We start from the raw sequence: 21,911 nt of genomic DNA on the forward strand, positions 1-21,911 counted from the left end.
TCTGTAGAGGTATTTGGGCACCATTAGGAGTGGGCACGATGGGATGTGTTGAGAACAGATCTCATGGAAGAAAATCTCGCTTCATTTAAAGCAAGCATATGTATAAGTTAGCTTTTCCCATTCTCTTGGTTTGAAAATGAGACCATTTCTGCATCGTAGCCAAGTATGTCTGACAGTAGATGTGTGTGTATATATCTACATCTGTAGAGACACATCTCTATGTCTATTTCGATGTAGTTGTTGTTAGTGTTCAGTCTTTTTCAGTTGTGTCCAATTCTTTGTGATGCCACTTGGGATTTTCTTGAAGGAGGTATTGAACTAGTTGGCCTTTTCCTGCTCTAGCTCATTTTACAGAAAGGACCACCACCAGGATTAAGGGTCTTGCTCAGGGTTCCACAGATAGTAAGTGCCTGAGGCCAGATTTGAACTCAGGAAGACAAATTTTCTGGACTCTAGTCCTGTCACTCTACCTTGCCACACACTGTTTGTTCTCTCTCTCTCTCCTCTCTCTCTCTCTCTCTCTCTCTCTCTCTCTCTCTCTCTCTCTCTCTCTCTCTCTCCCTCTCTCCCTCTCTCCCTCTCTACCTCTCTCCCTCTCTCCCTCTCCCTCTCCCTCTCCTTCCCTCTCTTTCTCTCTCTCTCCCTCTCTCTCCTGTATACACATATGTATATGCATATATGTATGCATATATATTTATATATACAAACATACATACACAGTATTGATAGCACTCAAGGAAGTGAACCATTGATTTCAGGCCCATTTTGAAGTGACCATTAACTCATATATGAACACAATGCAAACATGGGTGCATAATACATGTATGCACGTGTGTATGTGCATGTATATACAGTTATGTAATGTGAACCTGTTACATACAGAACCTTTCAAACCCTTTGTAGATGTGTCCATGCAAGGATTTACTCAAACAGCTCATTGCACCTATGACCTCAGTGATCCAGATGCACTCTCAGATGATTCATATAGCCCCCTGCCCATGCCCGCCATCCTAGTCAGTGATGGTATCATCATTTCGATATTTGGGGCTGAATTCCTGACCTCAAGCAGGTCACTTCACTTATCATCTCCTCCCCAAGCCTCAGTTTCCCCTTTTGGGACATGTGAGCATTACATGAGACGTGCTCCAAAGCCCTTTCCCACCTTCAATCTATGCTCTATGAGACCCCTCCTGGAAGAACATGGGGGCAGATCTGATCTGCTCATTTTCCTTTGTGTCCTAGGCCCCCACACAGGTATAGACACACATTAGGTTTTTTGCATCAATGTTTGCCAAAATGAATAGTGCATTCAGTTCTATTCGAGAAGCATCTTCTGGGGCTCTTCTCTCTGTCAGGCTTGGTGGCAAGTGCTAAGGCTCCAGAAAAAACAGTAAAGCTGTTGGCCCTTCATGGCCTTGGGTTCCATCCATTTCTCTGAAGCCATATCCATCACATGTAGAACACAAGAGAAACATGGTACAGTCCGGCTGTGGAGAACCTGAAACACCCGTGAGAAGAAAGCCCGTTTCACTGGGGAGGTTATTGTGAACCCCTGAAGATATCTGAGTAGAGAACAACTCCACCAGGTCTATGTATAAATGAGATGATTCTGCTGGGGGAGGAAGGTTTTCCTTGTTCTGTTAATGCGAAGGATGGGGAGAGGTGAGAACAGAGGTTGAAAAACATACTAGGAAAGTATCATATTGCGTAGGAGATGGGGAATGAGGGCAGGCCCGTGCTGGGGGTTGGGTGGTTCCTGCAAGGTGTTTGGATGTGAGAGAGGAGGGAGAGGGAAGAGTCAAAGATGGTGAATGTGAGTGGTCGCACCACAGACAAGGCTTCTCAGGGTCCCAGGTAGAATTAGAACCCGAGTGTATTGACCTGCAGGGCTCCTTCTGACTTTTCCTCTAGGTGTTCTATGACTGGGCACCCAGGAGGGAAGTGTGACCTTTGTGCCTCTACTGGGTCCTCTCCTTATGACCAATAAGGCAGCCTAGGTGGTAGGATTGCTCAGCCCAAGAATCCCTTGATTTATTCTCAGTCTCACTGAACACCCATTTCTGATGATGGAGATTTCTCTTGGTTTTCTTGGCATATACATACACACGCACACATATATGTCCATGTGCACACACATGTATACATGTGTGTGTGCGTGTGTGCCCAGGTTGTCCCTAAAGATGGAGATTAGCCTTCCTCAGCCAGGCTGGTGGATGGGATTGTGAAAACAGTCATCTCTATTAGATTAATAACAATAACCAGAATAACACTGACACTAACTGATGCTGACGTGGGACCATCAGTGTTTGCTAAGCTCTTTCCATGCAAGCCTCACTACAGTTCCATATGACAGAAGCTGCTCTCCTCATTTTAACAATGACATAATAAAGATACTGAGGCACAGAGAGGTTAGGGGAATTGTCTGGGGTCACACAGCTCCTAAGAGGCAGAGGCAGCTCTTCTGTTTCCAAATCAAGGACTCTTCCTGTGTGACCATGAGCGAATATCCCTGCTTGCCTGGAGCAGGGGACATTCTGAGCATGGACCATCTGTCTTCTGGCTCTTTGGATGCATTTCTTCTTTCCTCCCTAAATGCCCCAAGGCCTGTTCCCTTTGAACTACAGTTGGCAGGGCTTTATGGTTACAATAGATGGAAGGGGAAGGAAGCTACAGCTGACTGTCCATTCCCTGGAGACGCTGCCTAGCTTTGGATGGCCACACCCTGGTTGCTTTAGTCACAGTCAGATGAATAAGAAAATGACGCCTCTAAGATTGTAGGTCTGCGTGGGGCTGTGATGGACAGTTGGTGACTGGGATTCCATATGGAGAGAGGCAGGTCCTGCTCTCTCTACAGCTGCTGAGGCTGTAGTCCAGGCCTTGGGCAGCAGTCCACCTGCCACAGACTCACCCCCTGGGGTCTACCCTCGGCTGGCAGCTGCAGCACCGAGCCACGTGCCACCCCTGTCAATGGTCTTCAGAAAACGTGCTGTCCCTCTTTGCTCACCAGTTCTAAGAATGAGCCAGAGAAGTGTTTGTTCTGGCCACACAGCTCAAGCTGGAGACACTGAAAATCTGTCTTGGAGAGACCAGTGGACTTGCACAGGTCTGCCAAGTAATCTATATGGATTTCTGAGTAGTCTGGAGTCAGTCAAAGAATCCGAGAGTCCCTTTTGTTATTGTTCCCACTTTCTCTGACCTACTGGTCAGTCTTACTAAGCTTGAGGTGAAGCCGGAGCCAAGTGATACCACTGAAATATTTTCCATCTGCTTCTACATTGAACTTGCCATCCATAGAGTGTGTGAAGGAAATCCAACCTTATACACTTACTAGCTGTGTAACCCTGGGAAAGTCACTTAATCCCATTTGCCTCAGTTTCCCAACCTGCAAAATGAGATGGAGAAGGAAATGTCAAACCACTCCAGTATCTTTGCTAAGAAAATCCCAATTGGAGTCACAAAGAGTAGGCATGATTGAAAAACAACTGAACAACGACAACAACAACAAATAGGAGTAGGTGTGCCCGGTTTGCTTAACTCATATGATAACTGACCAAGTGTCTGACTTCAGTTTTTCCTTTAGAAGTTTCTGAGGAAAGAGAGGAATCTTCTCTGGTTCAATCAATCAGTTTGTATTTGCTAAGTACCAGACACTGTGATGGGGACTGGAGGATATAAAGGAACAATGGAAACACCCCCTGCCTTCAAGGAGTTTTCATTTTCTTCTGAGAGAAAAAACATGAATGTAAATAAATATCAAATTAGTTAAAGGAATTTCAGAGCAAGGGCACTCACAAGACTTCATATGACTTTAAACTAAGCTCCCTGGGAAGCCAGGAAGTGAAGTGAGACTGTATTCCTGGCACAGGGAACAGCCTTTGCAAAGGAGTGGAGAAGGGAAATGAAGAACAGGTAAAAGGCCGGTTTAGCCGGGCCAGAGAGTGCATGGAGGAGAGTAGCATGGGGCTAGTCTGGAGAGCTAGTCTGGGTGTAGGCTGGGAAGTATCTTAAAGACAAAACAGAGGCCTGTGTGCAGTGGCTTAATTAAGCCTTCACTGTGCTCTGACGAGCTTTTGAAGAAGGGTTCCAAAGGTCAGGAAAATAAACAGCAGTTTGCCCCGACTGTGCCTTGCTCTGATTTCCAGTAGGTGAAGGGAAGGATCAATTTGAGAGCCATAGAGTCAGAAACTTATTATACTGTCATACTTTCTTTCCCTCTCTTTTGCCTTTGTCACATAGTAGGGCTTGTGACATAGTAGGGACCTAACAAATGCTTGGAGAGGGAAATGATGAAGCACTCCAGTATCTCTGCCAAGAAAACCCCAGATGGGGTCAGGAAGAGTCAGACATGACTGAAAATGCCCGTCTACAACAAACAAACGTTTATTGATTGATTACTTGGCCTAAGATATGTTCAGGGCCCCAGCACGTATCTACTCCACTTCACGACTTCTTCTCAATACCAAATCAAACTAATAAAATAATCTCTTCTCTACCTCCTTCCTTCAGACAGCTAAGGAAACCACGCTCTAGGGGAAGTCATGAGAGTTTCTCACTGCGTGTGACCTTGGAGAAGTCACTTCACTCTTTGGACCTGATTTTTCCCATCTGTAAAATGAAAAGGGTTTGACCAGAAAGTTTTTAGGCATCCTTTTCCTCCTGACATAATAGGTGTCTGTGAATTGGTTGAATTCCACATGAACAGGACACCAGGATGGTGCTCTCCCCTCTCAATATAAAGGAAAGCAATTATTGTTGTTTGCATACTTGGATAGGAAGACATTTGGCCAGCAACTAGATTTTTTTTATATAATACTTGGAAGCTTCTTGATAAGGGAGAAGTTTGGAAAGAAGCAAAGCAGAATGGTCCAGGTTTTCTTAATATTCAAACCCCAAAAGTTCCTCTGATATTTTAGTATTTTTGTGGGGGAGATCCCTGAGATATTTTCCAGGCCAGTAAATAAAATATGTAGAGATATCCTGCAGTTTGTACCAAGATCCTGGTATGTAAAATAGTTTCTTTTTATTTTACAGAATCCTAGATTCAGAAAAAAAAATACTCATCTAATATGACACAGCCTGTGAGGCAGCAGGGTGTGGTCTACACATAGTGGACTTGGCATCAGGACTGACCTGGATTAAAATCCTGCTTTTCACACTTACTGGCGGTGTGAGTCACTGCCCCTCTTGGAGCCTCATTTTCTTTATCTGTAAAATGGATGCTATGCCCTCCTCCATTTATTGTGTGAGAATATATCTGGATGGTTCACTGGATGTGGACAAAGCCTGGCTGCCTTACTTTACCCTGTATGTAATTGCATGTATATGTTTTTGGTGTTATCTCTCCCACTGGAAAATGAGCTCCTTGGAGGCTAGACTCTGTTTTTGATCTTTCTTTATATCTTTATCCCTTAGCATAGTGTCTGGAACTCCTGAGGTGGTTATTAGATATTTGTTGACTTGACATGATCCAATCTGTCCTTGGGGCAATGCCTTCCTTCCCCCTGCAGGTAGAACTTTGCCCGTTTTAGCACCCCACACATGTGATTTCCTGATGTGGGGTATTTCCAATATGGAATCTTCCTCCCAACTAAGCATATCAGCATCTCTTCTGGAATATATAGTCTTAGAGAGTTTTATGGGGGTAGAATTGCTTAGAACAAGACACTTAGCCCATGTCCAAGGCAAGATTTCAATCTCTTTCTTCCTGACACCGAGAATTGAGTTCTAACCACTGCACAACACTTTCTAGTATTTGCATATAGTATATTGAATCATTGAATCATTGCATTCCCTTTAAATCCTGAGCATCTTTCCATGGGCTGTAAATTCACTCCATTGCAGCTCCAGGCTTCAGAGACTAGACCTAAGGCTCTTTTCCTCTCCAAAGTCATTCTGTGCTTTAAAATATCTTCACATCCAATTTGGAAACAGGTAACTTAATTCCTAGCATCTGCAACCTTTGCTTATTTATCCCTCTCCAGGTCTGAGTGGCTTTAGATGTGCGAGGAGAAGCCGGGTGAAGTCCAAGGTTCATTCAGGAAACTGATAGAACTCAATCCATATGTGTCTGACACCAGGAGCTTTCTGATTGGGCTCATTCTCCAGCTCCTGCCATTATCACGGATGATTCTGAGTCTTTGATGAGCCGCAGAAAAGAAAGCAGACGGTGGGAAGCTTGCCAAGACTTTGGGAACCTCTCTGCTTTCCCTCTTAGCCCATGGTCCTTTGCAGGAGTATCTGCTCATGACTGTGTGATGGGGATGGACGTCAGTCAGCACATCCCAAGATGCTGACTTTTCAAGCACCCAAACAGGGTTGGGATAGACTCATTCCAAGCCAGTCCAGGGGAGAATTGAAGGGGTCAGTTTGTGACACAAAATCAGAAGGCCTGACTCTGTTAGGTACATGTACAGTTGCTGCTCACATTTTAGTGAATGATGCTGGGCCAAAAGTTAGATACGTTTCTGTGTCCAGGCAGCCTATTTAGGGATTCATGGATTTGAAATTCATGGGCATAAAAGTCAGCAAACATCTTTGAAGCACGTTTTGTTTACCAGGCTCTGTGCCTTGCACTGGAAGATGCATATCTTCATTTCAATTCTATTCATTTCAGTTCACCCAGCACTTTTGCACCCACTTGCCAGATCCTGTGTTGGATGCTGGGTACAAAGACAAGAATGGACCAGTTGAACATGACCTTCCTCAGGAAAACTGTTATTCAAACAATCCATGGGTCTTATCCCTTTCAGTAGAATTTAAACTTCCTAAGAGTAATGATGATGTCATTTTTATATCATTGTATCTTTGAGGCAGCTAGGTGGTACAGTGGATAGCACTGGGCCTGGAATCAGAAAGACCTGAGTTCAAATCCAGCCTCAGAAACTTACTCACTGTGTGATTCTGGGCAAGTCACTTAACTCTGTTTTCCTGAACAGCTAAACAGCAACCACAGTCTTTGAGGCAATATGATAGCAGAAAGAGTGCTGGGGTTAGAGTCAGAGGAAGTGGGTTGAAATCCCAGCTATTCTACTTATTTACATTGAATGACTTTGGGCAAGTCACATCCTCTCAGGCCTCAGTTCCCTCATTTGGAAAAAGGAGGGAGATGAATGAACAAACCTCTAAGGTCCCTTCAGGCACTGTCTCTAGGAGCCCATGGTGCCTAAGACAGTGCTTTTTGCTATGTCTGCTTAATAGATATTTACTGAGTTGAAGTCTTGGTCCCTACCTTCAAGGAGATTGCAGTCTCGTAGAGGAGTTAAATTATATTAAGATTCATCTGGAAAGTACAAATTCTCACTCTGAATCAATCCTCTTATGATCCCCAAATCTGAAAGAGAGTGATCACATCCCCATGGGAAGGGGCTGGAGTGAGGGAGAGCATGCAGTGTAAGGGAAATATAACAGAAGTTGGATCTTTAGCTGAAGCTTGAAGAGTGAGCACCTTTCAACTGGTGAACAAAGCCAGGGGGAGGCTGTGACAAGCTGCAAATCTATTATGTACAATGTGCTGTTCCCTTTAAATACATCATAAATATATCATGTCATTTTTCCCCTTTTGTTTCCTTCTATCTTCCCCCTCCTCCACCTTGCCCTAGAGATGGCTACCATCTTTTCATGTCTTCTCCAGAGCTAAGTTTTGTTGTCGTTCAGTCATGCCCAACTTTTCATGACCCCATGGATGATACTGTCCATAGGGATTTTTTGGGCAAAGATACTGGAGTGGTTTACCATTTCCTTCTCCTGTGGATTAAGGCAAATGGAGGTTAAGTGACTTGCCCAGAGTCACATGGGTAGTAAGTGTCTAAGGCTGGATTTGAACTCAGGTCCTTCTGACTCCAGGCCCAGTGCTCTATGCCCTCGGTTTTGTTTTTTCCCTTCTCTTTTCTGTATGTCCACTTGTGGACAAAGAAGTGGGGAGAGATCACATACTCCAGGCTTCTCTGTCATGATCCTTTCCTCCTGTCTTGGTTCTGTGTTGCTCCAGAGTGTTTTTTTTTTCAGCACGGTATGTACTTCCTCAGAGAGACAGGTGAAATTTTACTCACCACAGTGTATAGAACATATGCTGGGTGATAAGTCATATGCAGAATTGTAGGGTAATGGCCAAGCATGGTGTTCAGCACTGGTCATGATGGATAGCAGAAGGACCCAAGCAGTTGGCTTGGGTTGCACCAAAGATCTTTAAAGGAGGAGGAATATTGTTGCTGTTGTTGTTCAGAATTAATGGCTTTATTTAGGGTGGCTCATTTTTGTGTTTGCTGGTGGTCTGGATCATACATAAAGACCTAAGTGTACTTATGAGGCTTGGAAATGTCACAAGTTTGGGAAGAAGCTTCCCCATTGTGGATAGCATACTTTTGTGTCTTGTGTGCCTCTCTTTCCAACATCAATGGGGGTGGGAAAGATGGGCAGTGAGTGTAGTGTGTGTGTGTGTGTGTGTGTGTGTGTGTGTGTGAGCTAATGTGCCATTTACTAGGTATCTGGTTTCTTTTTGTCAGTGTTTGGTAGTATCCCTGCTATCACCTGTATTTAGTATTCCAGCAAGGGCTGAGTTTAAAATGAAAAGGTCTTTCTGAGACAGATTTGATTGTGTTTTCTCCATAGCATAAGACTGAACCCAGAGAGATCAAGCTCCATCATGGCAGAGACTCTCCCCTAGAATTGAACTCAATGCTTTGCACATAAGACGTCCTTAATAAATGTGGTATTGAATGTATAGTTATACAGTATTGCCAATTGATTCGACTTGATGTGGTTAATTTACTGACCAAGTCTTCAATATTTCTAATTTCATAATTCCACTTTTTGGGGGTGGAGCTTCTTCACCAGCCCGAACAACACCCTTTCTCTTTTCGGACATCATTCTTCAGAAAGCGTTCAGTTAAGGCTGGACACCACTCCACACTATTTGCCAAAAGTCACATTAGTAATAACCTCCCTGGTCTTTCACTCATACACTAGTCTTTCATCTACCCTCTGACTTTCCTGCTCTGGGTAGTGACCAAGCCGCTCTTGCTGTCCAACATCGAAATTTACTCAAAAGTTCAGTCCTGGAGGTACCTTCCATCTACTCATCTTGCTGGCTCTCAGGCTATTAGACTTTCTTCATTTTGGGCGCCTTCCCTCAGGCTCTCTCAGTAGCCTCCAACAATGTCTAGTCCAGTATTCTCTCCTTTTGTCCACTTTAGTCTTCTAAAAACCCAATCTACATGTCGATTTTAATTGTCCCACCTCAGACAAACATACTCTCCTTATTCTGAGGAGGTTCTTTTGTTTGTTTCTGTTTTCTTTGAGGCCATGTGGGTTCCTTTGGATTTGGTGGATCTCTGCATTCCAAAGCCCTGAGATTTTGGGAGACTTGACTCTTCCCCATTTTCCTGAACACTATATCATAGGATCATAGCTTTAGAATGGGAAGGGATCTTACAGGTCCTCATTTCACAGATGAGGAAACTAAGGCACCAAGTGATCACATGACTTGTCCAGTGACACATGGCTAGTAAGTGTCAAATGCAGAATTTGAGTCCAGGTCTCCTCTATTACAAGTCCAGTACTCTATCCTCTATTCCATACTGCCTCATTTGCCTAAATGTTGACATGTGGTTGAAGAGAAGTGATTCAGTGGGCTGTAATTATTGGCGGCACACATTTCAATTTGAGACAGCCCATGTAAATGCTATGCTTTCTTGCTATGAGTCTGCAGTGAAAGGTGGGGAGGGACCGAGAACTTAAAAGAAATATGGCTTGAGGGTTTGGTCCTATGTCTAAAGGAACATTAGGTTCATGAAGGACAGGAGGGCCTCCCACCATGGGTGTTCACACAGGAAATACTTTCTTGTTCCCTCAGTCAGCCCAGCCCTGGTGATACCTTGTGATAGTCTTGTTACAATTCTGTTCCTAACTCACAGCCGAAAAGGAAACTGTGGAAGAATGGTTTTGGCAAACAGAACTATCCTGTACTCAACTGCTAGGAATCCCATTCTCATGTTTCAAAAGAGGCAACCATTTTGTAGGGTGGGAACACTCCTAAGCTGTGGTCACATTTTTTATTCAACCGACAGCCCTGACAATGAATCACAGCCTCTTCAAAGCAGCCAGTTCTTTACACGCCTGCCCTGTAGTCAAGCTCTGTTTGGCCCCCTCTCCTCAGCCACTTTTTACATTTAATCACTGGTTTTTAATCGGGAGAGACTTCCTGGGAATTTTTGTATGTAACAGTTAAGGATGCATTGTTTGTATTCATGCCTAACTATAAATAGACTGTGAGTCATTTTCTAAACAAAATTAATAAAACTAGTCTTTATCTATGTTTCAATATTACCACTGGTATTGGAAAAAAAATCTCCAACCTTCTGACCATTTAAAAATTGACATTTAATTCTATTAGCAATCATTCAACAAGGGACAAAAAGAGATTACAAGCTCCTTGAGGACAGACTGAGTCTGATCTTCTGCTATTGTACATGTGGAGTTCAAAGGATAGAGAACAGATGGATGAGGTCAGTTCAATGTCACCAAGATGACCATATGCAAAATATTCTTTCAGAGATGTCTTGACAATAGAATTAGAAACATCTGGTATTGACTTTCGGCCATACCTCCTGAGGACTCACCAGATGCACAAAATTAACAAGGAATAATTTTTATCTGACCAACAAGATGCCTAAATTGCTGTCACCTTGTATTCCTCCACCCACTAGCACAGTGTGACATAGTAAGGACCTGACAGAAGACTGTCTTGTTCCTGGTAGAAAGGTCATTTTGGCTAAGGGAAAGAGGAGTGTGTGTGTGTGTGTGTGTGTGTGTGTGTGTGTGTGTATGTGTGTGAGTGAGTATGTGTATGTATGTATGTGTGAGTGTGAGTGTTTGAATGTGTGTGTGTATGTGTGTTTTAGAGACACTTTGTCATGATGAAGCCATTTCAGTCACTTGAGTGCTTTAGTATTTGAGTTCCTTTATATGTTGTACCTTTGAGTTCCTATATGTTGCAGTGATTAGCCTGTAACAATTTTCTTGGTTTAAGACACTTTCATTCTCATAAAGACTTTATGAATTTGAGAAACCACAATACTAAAGGCTTGTTCAACCTTCTCTCTTACAGATACCAATAACCTTTGCAATTTGTGCACATTTTCTCCAGGGCCTGTTCAAGATGGCCTGCTATTTGGAGCTTCACAAGCCCAGTTTTATCTAGTCTCACCAATCATTCCTATCTCCTGAGTGTTCAATGGTATTCAAAGTTCTAGGCTATTCTCTTTTGTGTTCCAAGGTTTAGGCAGGTGTTTCTCTTTGATGGCTAAAATGGGGGTCAGTTGAACAACACTTTTGCAAAGCCTAATTTGGAAGAAATATTGCTACATGCTTTGTTTGGGTAATGTCCTCAGACATAGGAACGAGGATGGATTTTAATAGGCAACTGACTGTATTTTCAGTCTCCTGTGAGCCCTGGCACCTACCATCCCACATCCTGCCAACTTCCACTTAGAGAATATAATCGGTCTGTCTGTCTGCTCTATAGCTCTACAGGCCTGACCTTTGAAGTGGGCTCTCTGGCTTCTCAGGACAGCACATTCCTTTCATTTGGCTAGGGCACATGTAATGAAATGGCCATTTCCTCCTGACTAGTAGCTATTGGGGAACCTTCCTAATAATTGTCTGACTTCCCATAAACCGACAGCCAGAGACATATTTGAATTTTTCCTCCTGCCACTATTTTTATGTATAGCTAAGGGCCCTTAACTTTCAGTTGTCTTCTACTGGGGGATTGGTGTCTAAGGGTCCTGTAACGAGGCCAGATCTGGCCTCTGTAATGCTATTTGTAATGAGAAATCTAAACAGGGAATAGCAGTGAGGCATGACTGGAATGTGTTTCCATTGGAGAAGCCAGTGTAGAGAAAAAGTCTAAGCAAAGCCATGTCCAGAAGGCCCTTTCAGCTGGCCAAGACGGAAGACTAATGTTATTGTGTGTTGGCTGTCAAGCTGCCAGCCCTCCCTCATCAATTTGTTTTCTCTTTTACTCTCCCTCCCTTTCCCCTGCTCACCTTCTCTGCCTTTTTCTTCCTCTCTCTTCCTCTCCCTCCCTCCCTCTCTCTCTCTCTCTCTCTCTCTCTCTCTCTCTCTCTCTCTCTCTCTCTCTCTCTCTCTCTCTCTCTCTCTCCCCTGACTGTTTGCTCAGGTGGACAGTGACACCATTTGGAACGAGCTGCACTCGTCTGCTGCTGCACGCATGGCTGTTGGCTGTGTCATCGAGCTGGCTTCCAAAGTAGTCTCAGGAGAGCTGAAGGTGAGGTCTGGGTTACATTATGTGTGGGAAATCCAGAGGAGAAGCTGCAAGGGAGGTGTTTGGATCTGGGGCTTGTGGGGAGGGTGACGAGGTCAGAGAGGGCTCAAGGACCTGTGGCCACCTCAAGCATCCTATTCAGGGGCTACCTGATGACTCTTCTCAAAGCCTGGAAGCTTGCTGGGGAGTGCTGCACCCCCAGAATGCTCCCTGTTATTTTTGTTCTTTTTGAACACAGACATGATTAGAAAGTGATGGTCCAGGTTAAAATGAGCCAGAGTGTATGCATATCTGGCAGGCAATTCTGGAATTCGCTTTTGAAGGCATTTAAAAAAATATGATTATTGCGTTGTGTATATAACCACAGAATGCCACCCAGAGAGAGCAAAGGTAAATAGCAGGCAGTGGGTTGGCCAGCCAGGGCCAGGGGGTTGTTGATGAGGAGGGTAATGGTCCAGAGGGTGTTTTCCATGAAACGACTTCAAACAGGGACGGAGCTTTATTGTTCTTTGCTTTTACGGTCACTTCTTTTCTCCATCATCTGAAAAGAACAATGCACAAGCCCCCACAGTTTCTCCAGTCTAAACAATTTATAAAAACGACAGACCTGACAGATCCTGAGGTTTTATTTGGTATTTTAGCTGAGCCCTTTCAAGGTACACCATGTGCATGTGAAGGGGGGAAGGGCCCTGGGACCCAGATCTATGATGTTTTTGTGGTAGTAGCTTCCTAAGCCAAGATGTGATAACTGATTGGGGCTTGTTAATATTTGTGGGTGGGGTGTGTGTGTGTGTGTGTGTGTGTGTGTGTGTGTGTGTGTGTGTGATGGCATATTTTAGGACCTACATTCACTCATCATCTTTTTAAAAAATTATTGGTGGGCTCAGATGAGGATTAGTGCTTTTCATGCATAGATGCACTGGACTTGGAGAGGACCAGGGTTCAAATCTTACCTTAGTCACTAACCACCTTTCTGCCATTGGGCAAGTCACTTCATGTCATTTGGCCTTGGTTTCTTTCTAAATCAAATGTGGATAATAACAGTGTTATTCAGTGGGTTGTTGGGAGGGCTCCAATGAGATAAGTTCTGTTAGGCACGTTTTCAACCTTAAGGCCATTTCACTTATGATGTATGAGAAGAGGGTCTTGATGTCACTCTCAGAGGGCATACAGGAATTGACTTGTGTAAGCGTGGTCAGGTACAAAAGCTCTGATGTGTTGTCTGGGTAGATGATGTACCCGATTTTCCTAACGCCCCGAATTGTTCATCTCAGAGTATGGATGAAGTCCTCCATGGGGTGAAGGCCAGTTACTGTTTACTTAGGTATAATTAAGAAAAGTGGAAGGGCAGCCAGTGGGAGTTGCCAGCTGCAGCTCAGAGAAGCATCTCCTCCTGGCCCTTGTGTTGACCTTGGAGAGTACTGGGCAGGACCAAATTCAAAAGATTCTGGATGACAATGACATAAAGGCCCTGATTTTAAACCATCCAGAAAGTCATGATCGCTACTGCTTGGAGTGGTTTGTCAATGGTAACACTAGAAGGTGGAATTCCCTCTTTAAAATTCAATTTAGCAAGCCTCCATGAGATGCCCAGAAATTTCCAAACACAGTCCTAGGCACTGAAGACACAAAGGCAGAAAAACAATCTTCATCCTTCAGGGGTCTATTATCTATTGAGGGAACAGCATGGACACAGAAAAGCATATTTTTAAAAATTATTCATGCAAAATAATTTCACTGGGCTGAAGGAGTGACCAGCCAGGTGTTGAGGTAGGGCGGGACAAAGATGGCTTTGGGAAGGCCTCATCTAGGAAGATGCACTGAAACAGAGCCAGGGCTTCTAAGAGTCCCTATGGTGAGGAAGGAGGGCATACAAGGTCTGGAGGACAGTCTGTTCAGAAGAGTGGAAGTGGGAGATGGAATATCACATGCAGGGAATGACATCTATCCCAGTTGGGATAGACTTAGAGGGAAAATGTGAAATTAGTCTGGGAAGAGAGGTTTGAATGTGAAACAGGAGTTTGTATGGGAGCTACAGAAGGTTTTGAGCAGGGAAACTAGTGTAAGGTTAATTCCTAAATCAGAAATGTTCCGAAGGAGAATGTGTGAGGTGTCATGGAAAAAGCACTGACTCACTCAGCAGGCTTCTGTTCAGTTCTGCCCTAGAGCCATATCTTATTATAATTTCTTTCTTTATTTGCAATTTCCAGTAAGGGTTTAACCTCACCAAAACACAAGTACTTTCCCAGAGTAGGTGCTTCATTCCTCTTGACTGAATTGAATTAGTACAGGAAAAAGAGGTTCCCCAGAAGAGCACCTTCTTCTAAATTGTTCATTCAAGGAGTGTGGAAGAGACACGATCATTGCCTTCTAGGAGCAAACTACCTCAAATGGCCAGTGTCAATAAGGGCAGCCTTGGAGAGGACACACTGACAGACAGACAGCTGTGCAAACACAAGTTATTTACTCTAAGCACAGCTGGGAAGGCCAAACCACCCTCCATTAGCCACCCCAGAGGCTCCCAAGAAGGGAAGAGGGACACAATAATCTAAGCTGAGTTTGGAAAGCCATTGCAAGGATGATGTGTTTTGGTTTTTTTATAATGTTTTTAACTTCTTAGTGATTCATTATTAAATATAATTTTAAAATATGTGAATATTCTTTGAGCTTATACTCAAGTATAGAAGAGAAGAAATGAGAGTTTTGATGTGGGGGTAAGATCAGCATTTGTACGATCACAGGATTATGGGATTTCAAAGCTAGGAGAAGCCATTTTGTCCTCTACAGATTGACCCGAACAAGAATTCTTCCAATAAATAATTTTTGGACATTCAATCATTCAGTCAGCATTTTTAAGTGCCTGAAGTATCCCAGGCTCTCTGCCAGGTGTTCAGGAAACAAAAACAAAATAATTACAATAAGAATAAGAAATGGTCCTTGACTTTGAAGAACTTAAAATCTATAGAGGGGGGCAGCTAGATGGCGCAGTGGATAGAGCACCGGCCCTGGAGTCAGGAGTACCTGAGTTCAAATCCGGCCTCAGACACTTGACACTTACTAGCTGTGTGACCCTGGGCAAGTCACTTAACCCCAATTGCCTCACTAAAAAAAAAAATCTATAGAGGGATACAACATATATGCATCATCACAAAATAAATACAAGGTAATTTGAGAGGCAAGACTATTTCCCAGTTGATAGGAATTCCCTTAATTTCTAATTATTTGGCACCATGAAGAGAGCTGCTATAAATATTTTTTTACATATAGGTCCTGTTCAGTTTTTTTCAAAAATCTTAATGGGTACAGACCTATTAGTGATATTAAAGCATTTACTTTCAATCATTCATTCAACAAATATTTATTAAGCACCTGCAGTGTGTCAGACATTTTGCTAGGTTTTGGTGATAAAAATAAACAAAAAATAAAACCAAGACAGACCCTGCCCTGAAGGAAACAAAATCCTACAGAGTGAAAATAAAAGGAACATGGGTAATTCAACACAAATACATATGAAGTAAATACAAAATAATTGAAACTGAAGAACTACAATGAAGGAAATTGAAGAACTACCTAAGACCTCCCCAGGTAACCTATACCACTCTTTAGAAATTCAAATGCTTAGAAAGTTATTTTTTTTTTCCTTTTACCCCTCTACCCTCCCACAAGCCTAGATTGGTTTTCTTACAACTTCCCCCTTTGCTACTAATTCAAACAAAACAGAACAAGCTTAATATGTCTTTCATTATCATCTTCTTTGTCATCATCATCTTCTTCTTCTTGATCATTACCACCATATTATTTTTTCTCCTCATCATCACCATCATTTTTATCGTTATCTTATTCTTTGTCTTCATTACCATTACCATCATCACCATTACCACCATACTCCTTCTCAGTTTTACTCGTGTTTCCTTTCAGTCATAGACTATGAGCTTCATGGAGACAGGAATTGTCTCTTGCCTAAATTTCATGCTACCTCCAATGTCTCCATAGCATGGGACTCTGCAAATATGGTTTAAAACATTGGTAGCACAACAACAAAAATAACCTGTGAATTCCCAAAATTAGTATTGGAGATTTGGGCAGCTCATTATGAAAAGAAAATTAAAATTAAAAAGTTGATTTTTCCATTTGAAAAGTTATGAAATATGTAAACAAAAATATTCTTAATTCTGACCCAATACCTCAGAATAGTCAGTTGGGAAGAGGCACATGAATCCTCATACCAATTGACTGTGATCCTTTGAGTAAAGATAGAAACAAATGAATCCTGGCCACCTGCCTTGGCACTGTCCTCTTGATGTAGGGGCTGGGTGTAATTGATCAAATTGATTGTGAAATGTCCTAAAGAATTACATGACATTTTATTGAAATCCTGTGCTGACCACAGGGAGAATCACCCAAAGGAGAAAGGTGTCTCAAATGGGGGAAGAAGAAGAGTTATATTTATAGTGAGAAAAAGTAGGTTATCTCCTCATTATCCTTATTTCCACCTAGTAGGAGGTTTATGGGAGGTCTTATCTTCATTTGGACTTCCTGGGGTCCTACGACAACTCATGAGGCAGGTACCTTTTTCCCTGGAGTTTACAAGTCATAAGGTGAACTTAAGAACACATTTGGTCCTCTCTGCACATGCTCCTAAAGACATGCTTAAACTTTTCAGACCAGAGAGTCTCTGTGTTTTTAGCATCTCTTTACTTAAGATCTGCTTTCTAGGTGTCCTGTCATCTATGGATATTATTGGCTATTAATGGTTAATGGTCCCTAGTTAGTTTCTGTTCATAGTGAGGGTTGATAGGGACACACCCTCTTGGTTACTCCCCTTTTAGATACTATTGATAGCTACTATTAATAGCTTATCTGTTAAGCCTTTTAGCCTCTTCCATCACTCTGATCTGCTGATGAACCCTAACCCCACCCCCAGGTCTTGCCATCTGCCTCAGTGATGCATTCTTCAGACTTCTGGGTCTTTCTAACATCACTGCAGCTGAACTGTCCTATATTTATTATCTTCACCAATTAGAATGTGAATTCTTTAAGAGGATGTCTTGCTTTTTCTACTTATATCTCCAGCATTTAGCACAGTTCCTCGCACACAGTAAGCACTTAATCAATGTTTGTTGGTTGACTGATAGTATACTATGGGCAAGTCTCTTTACCTTAATGTACCTCAGTTTCATTCTCTGTAAAATGATACCTACTTACCTCATAGGACTGTTGTGAGGGTTATTTGAGATCATGTGTATGAAGTGCTTTGTAAACTTCATGGCTCTCTCTAAGAATCCATTTTTTTTGGTAATAGTAAGGTACTTGAAGGAAAGATGGTCACCAAACACTTGGGGAAAAAAACCCTCAGATCTCATTATTACCAAAATGTAGTTGACTGAGAAAATTTCCATAATACTGAGTCACAAGCCTACTTTAATTTGTATATGTGTTTAATAAGAATAATCTCACATGATTCAAGAACAATTTGAATAAAGGTGAGAGAACAAAGCAGGCGTGAATTTACAAATAAAATTCTATTGCAATCTAGTATATTACAGTTAAAATTTTACCAAAAAGTGTAACAATTACAAGATCCAACTCTTCTTATTATTTTCTGACTCCTTAAAAATGATTTGGTTGTAGTAAAATTCTCTCTTAAAGGATCTTCTCCAACAAGGTGTGTCATAAGCATCTGACCCAACTATATATTCTTCCCTGAAAGAAGTAACAAGATATGACTTGGTTCAACAGTCTATCTATTAACATATGCCAAAGGATTGTGTGGGGATTCAGACCCAGTTTTAATCCTTTTCTCCACCCCTTCCCCCCCCCTGCCCCCATTACACTTCAGAAAGTTCAGTTCTTGAGGAAGTTAAGCTAACTTCTTTGGGACCAGCCCAAGGGTACAGTAGAGGTGGAGATTGATTTTTTTTTTGTTTGTTTAGCTCAAAGGACTGATGGGATTAAACCCCACCTAAAGACTGGACTTCACCCTTTTCCCAAAAGTCCCTCCAATTAGGTCATTATGTTATGATGTCATCATACAACTCATTTTAATTTGGACCACCCTCAAGTCACATCAACCAGTGGAATTGCATGTTGCTAACCAATTAGCTTTGATTAGTATATAGTAACTCACCTCTATCAAAAGAGGATAAAAGCCAGAGGGTTGGCAGTGGGATGCCATCTTAGCTCTTGCTCTTGGCTCAGAATTCTGTTTCCTGGTTCTTGCTCTATCCTTGGGATAGAGTAGGTAATGTAGGGCTTCTAAACTCTCCTTGAGATCACATGCTGTCTCTCTGATAGAAACAATGGGTTTGGGACTTTTCTTATATGATCAATTATTTACTAATGCTTAACATTAATTAATAATAAATGATTACTGCCAAAATGGGTGCAATAGCCACAATTATATAAATGTCCATTAATATATAAGCAACAAATAATAATTTTAGAAAAACACAGCCTAGTACAATAACTTTAAAAAAATAGCATAAATATGGGCTCATGTCCTCCCTCCTTACTTTTTGTTGGTCACTGTCATAAAAGAGATTTGGCATAGAAGACTAATTTCCATTCAAACAGAAAACAAGATTACTTGGAGATGTCATTTCTGTTAGATGGTCTTGTTTATCTCTGACATTGTGGTAATTACATTAACTTTTGGAGTATTGAGGAACTTACTAAATCAGAACCCTGATCACTGAAAAGAGTTTGACCCAAGTATGCACACATGAAAAAAGAGGAGAAGAATAAGACTTGTTGTCCCAAATGTGACACATAGTTGTAAGGACAGCTAAACCACAGAATTATGTATCATCAGGATGTGCATCTTGGCAAGATACTGGACATTGAGTCAAAACTAGAATTGATCAAGAGGAGAACAGGCTGGATTGCTTTTGGGAAGTCAATTTTTTTAATGATCATAAGCTTTCCTCTGAAACAAAGCCGTACTTTTAAAAACATTATTGCCATAATGATGTATGGTTCTAGTTCATGGAATACCATAGCCTCTAAAGCGTGAAAAGTGAGCTCCATCCAAATAGCAATGAAAAGGTAAATAAATATTGAGTCAATTTGTTCATGACAGATGAGTGTTTCCATATTTTACCTCATGATTTCATAATTTTGTGAGTGATTAGGTCAGTACTGTTTGGGGACACACAAGTAGATGATGGACACATAAGCTATAACCTCTTACCAATGAGGAACTGTGTGGGAGGGCATGATATAAAGGATGCCATCAGAGGTAAGAAAAGGAGTGTGGCTGGTACCTAATAGCAAGAGCCAGGGATAGACTAAAGACAGCTCATATTCTCCATTGGGATCCAGGCAATGTCATGAAGGGTCATGAGGCTTGAACTATATAGGAAAAGAGGAAATAGACAAGGATATGGATAAGATATGAATAGAGCTACACTAAGCAAGAGTGCTCATGTGAATGGGATGGCAGATCTAATGAATTGTGGGAGTATTTTAGTGCACTTATCTTGGAAATATCTTCAGAAACCTACAAAGTGTTATCTATTAAACAGAGCTCTTAATGACATGAAATACATGACATTTTTGATGATAATCTGGAGAAATATTAAGCTTAATAGGAAGTCATGATTTATTTTGTTTCTCTAAACCTTCATTGAGTACTGAGTGGGCACAGATCCCTGTGATAAGTATAGGGTTGGATTAAACAAAACTTAAGTAATGTAAGGTACCTGCACTCTTAGATTCTTTTGGATAGGAGTGTAGGCCAGGTACATGGATAAATAAGATACAGAAAGAATCTCCAGTAAGTATAATCAGGCTTATGTAAAAGGAAATCCTCTCTGAGGGTTGTTACTAACTGGGGGATAATAATGATAATAAGACTATGATAATAATAACTAGCATAATAACACATTAAGGTTAACATTACATTACATTAATATTACAACTATTTCAATTTCTCTTCACAGCAATCCTGGGAAGTAGATGCTATAATTATTTTCATTTTAAATATGAGGAAACTGAGGCAGAATGAATTTTTGACTTGCTCAGGGTCACACAGCTAGTTAGTATCTGAAGCCAGATTTGAGCTCAGGTTTTCCTGACTCCAGGTCCAGTGCTCCATGCATTGTGCTGTCCCCTAGCTGCCTATCAGCTGAGGAGATGAAAGAAGCCTGGTAATGGCTTAATGTAATAATAATATTAATATTAATAACAATGAGAGATAATATTTATATAGCACTTACTATGTGCCAGTGCTAAGTACTTTCTAATTGGTATCTCAACAGGGAATAATTATATGTTTTTTTTTTAAGTTCCAGATTTTATTCTTTAAAAGAACATCATGATTTCTGAAAATTGTAAGTCAAATTACATGACAAAATGTCTTTGCTCTCCTAGAAAACCAACTGGCTGCCAGTGGTTTTGCAGCTTTCCAAGAAACCATCTGTCATTCTTTGCCTCAGTTATGCCTCTGTGACGTCAGGGAAGGGGCTCAATGAAAATCATTATAATACAGCCCATAAATCAAAGCAAACCCGAAATAAGCTCCTGAAAGTTTTGCTTGTTTCCTTTTCTAGTATATCATGCTTTGGGTCTTTGGAGTCTTGCCTGTCAAGGTTTATCTTACATTCTCAAATCCATTATTTGTATTAGGAAGGAGATCAGAGTTGCAGAGGCAAAGCTGATGCTGAACAAGGGCTTGGCAGATAGTGCGGAACAATGGGAAAGTGTGAGGTTTCTCACTGGAAGTCCTGCTTCATTCCATCTGAGTTCCAACACTTAGTTCTGTCTCTATAACCTTAGGCAAGACATCTTACCTTTGGAGAGGTTTCCTCACCTGCAGAATGTGGGCACTGCACAAGGTGACCACTTCATTCCATTCCATCTGGAAATATATAATTCTCTGATCTTTTGAGAGGGAACATGGTGGAGCAGACAGAAAGTCAGATCACTAGCCAGGAAGAGCTGGTTTTGAATCATACAAGTCAATTGGTCTCTCCAAGCCTCAGTTTCCTCATCTGTAAAATAAGAATGAAATGCCTGAAGTACCCAGGTTGTTGTGAGACCCAAGTGAGATAGCAGTGGGCTAACCTTAGAGTGTCATATAAATGAATGATATTATTATTAATATAAATAAACATAATATATTTATATAGGGATTTAAAATAGACAAAGCATTTTGCAAATGATCTCTTAAAACAGATTCACAGTAACCCTTTATGGAAGGCAACATACTGTGAGGCATCTAGGTAGTGCAGTAGATAGAGCACTGGGCCTAGAGTCAGGAAGACTTGATTTCAAATCTGGTCTCAGATCCTTAATAGCTTTAATACCTTGGACAAGTCACTTAACCTCTGTTTTCCTCAGTTTCCTCAACTGTAAAGTAGGGATAATAATAATAATATTTACCTCCCATGATTATTGTGAAGACCGAATAAAATATCTGGAAAGCACTTAACACAGTGTCTGGCACCATGTTAATGCTAGTGGGTGTGTATATTTCTGTGTGTATACATATGTACTGCTATATAATATGTAGTATAGTATATAGTTCATCTTTATACATATACATTAGCCTAATATATTATACTTATATAATATATAATATACTCGCATTATATACTTCTATATTAATATTTTACTTATATGACACAAT

The 21,911-nt window shown here is 41.5% G+C and overlaps 1 protein-coding gene across 5 annotated transcripts in view; it reads left to right on the forward strand.

The window, feature by feature from the left end:
- The window catches only part of HDAC9 (histone deacetylase 9), an 895,346-nt gene that overhangs the window by 657,096 nt on the left and 216,339 nt on the right, over positions 1-21,911 (forward strand). For all 5 annotated transcript variants that reach the window (XM_043966016.1, XM_043966014.1, XM_043966013.1 and 2 more), the window contains one exon: positions 12,179-12,286. In XM_043966016.1, coding sequence (XP_043821951.1) covers positions 12,179-12,286 — 108 coding nt within the window. The remainder of the gene's footprint in view (positions 1-12,178; positions 12,287-21,911) is intronic.

Source organism: Dromiciops gliroides, chromosome 5 (genome assembly GCF_019393635.1).
Source record: "Dromiciops gliroides isolate mDroGli1 chromosome 5, mDroGli1.pri, whole genome shotgun sequence".
Taxonomy (NCBI): domain Eukaryota; kingdom Metazoa; phylum Chordata; class Mammalia; order Microbiotheria; family Microbiotheriidae; genus Dromiciops; species Dromiciops gliroides.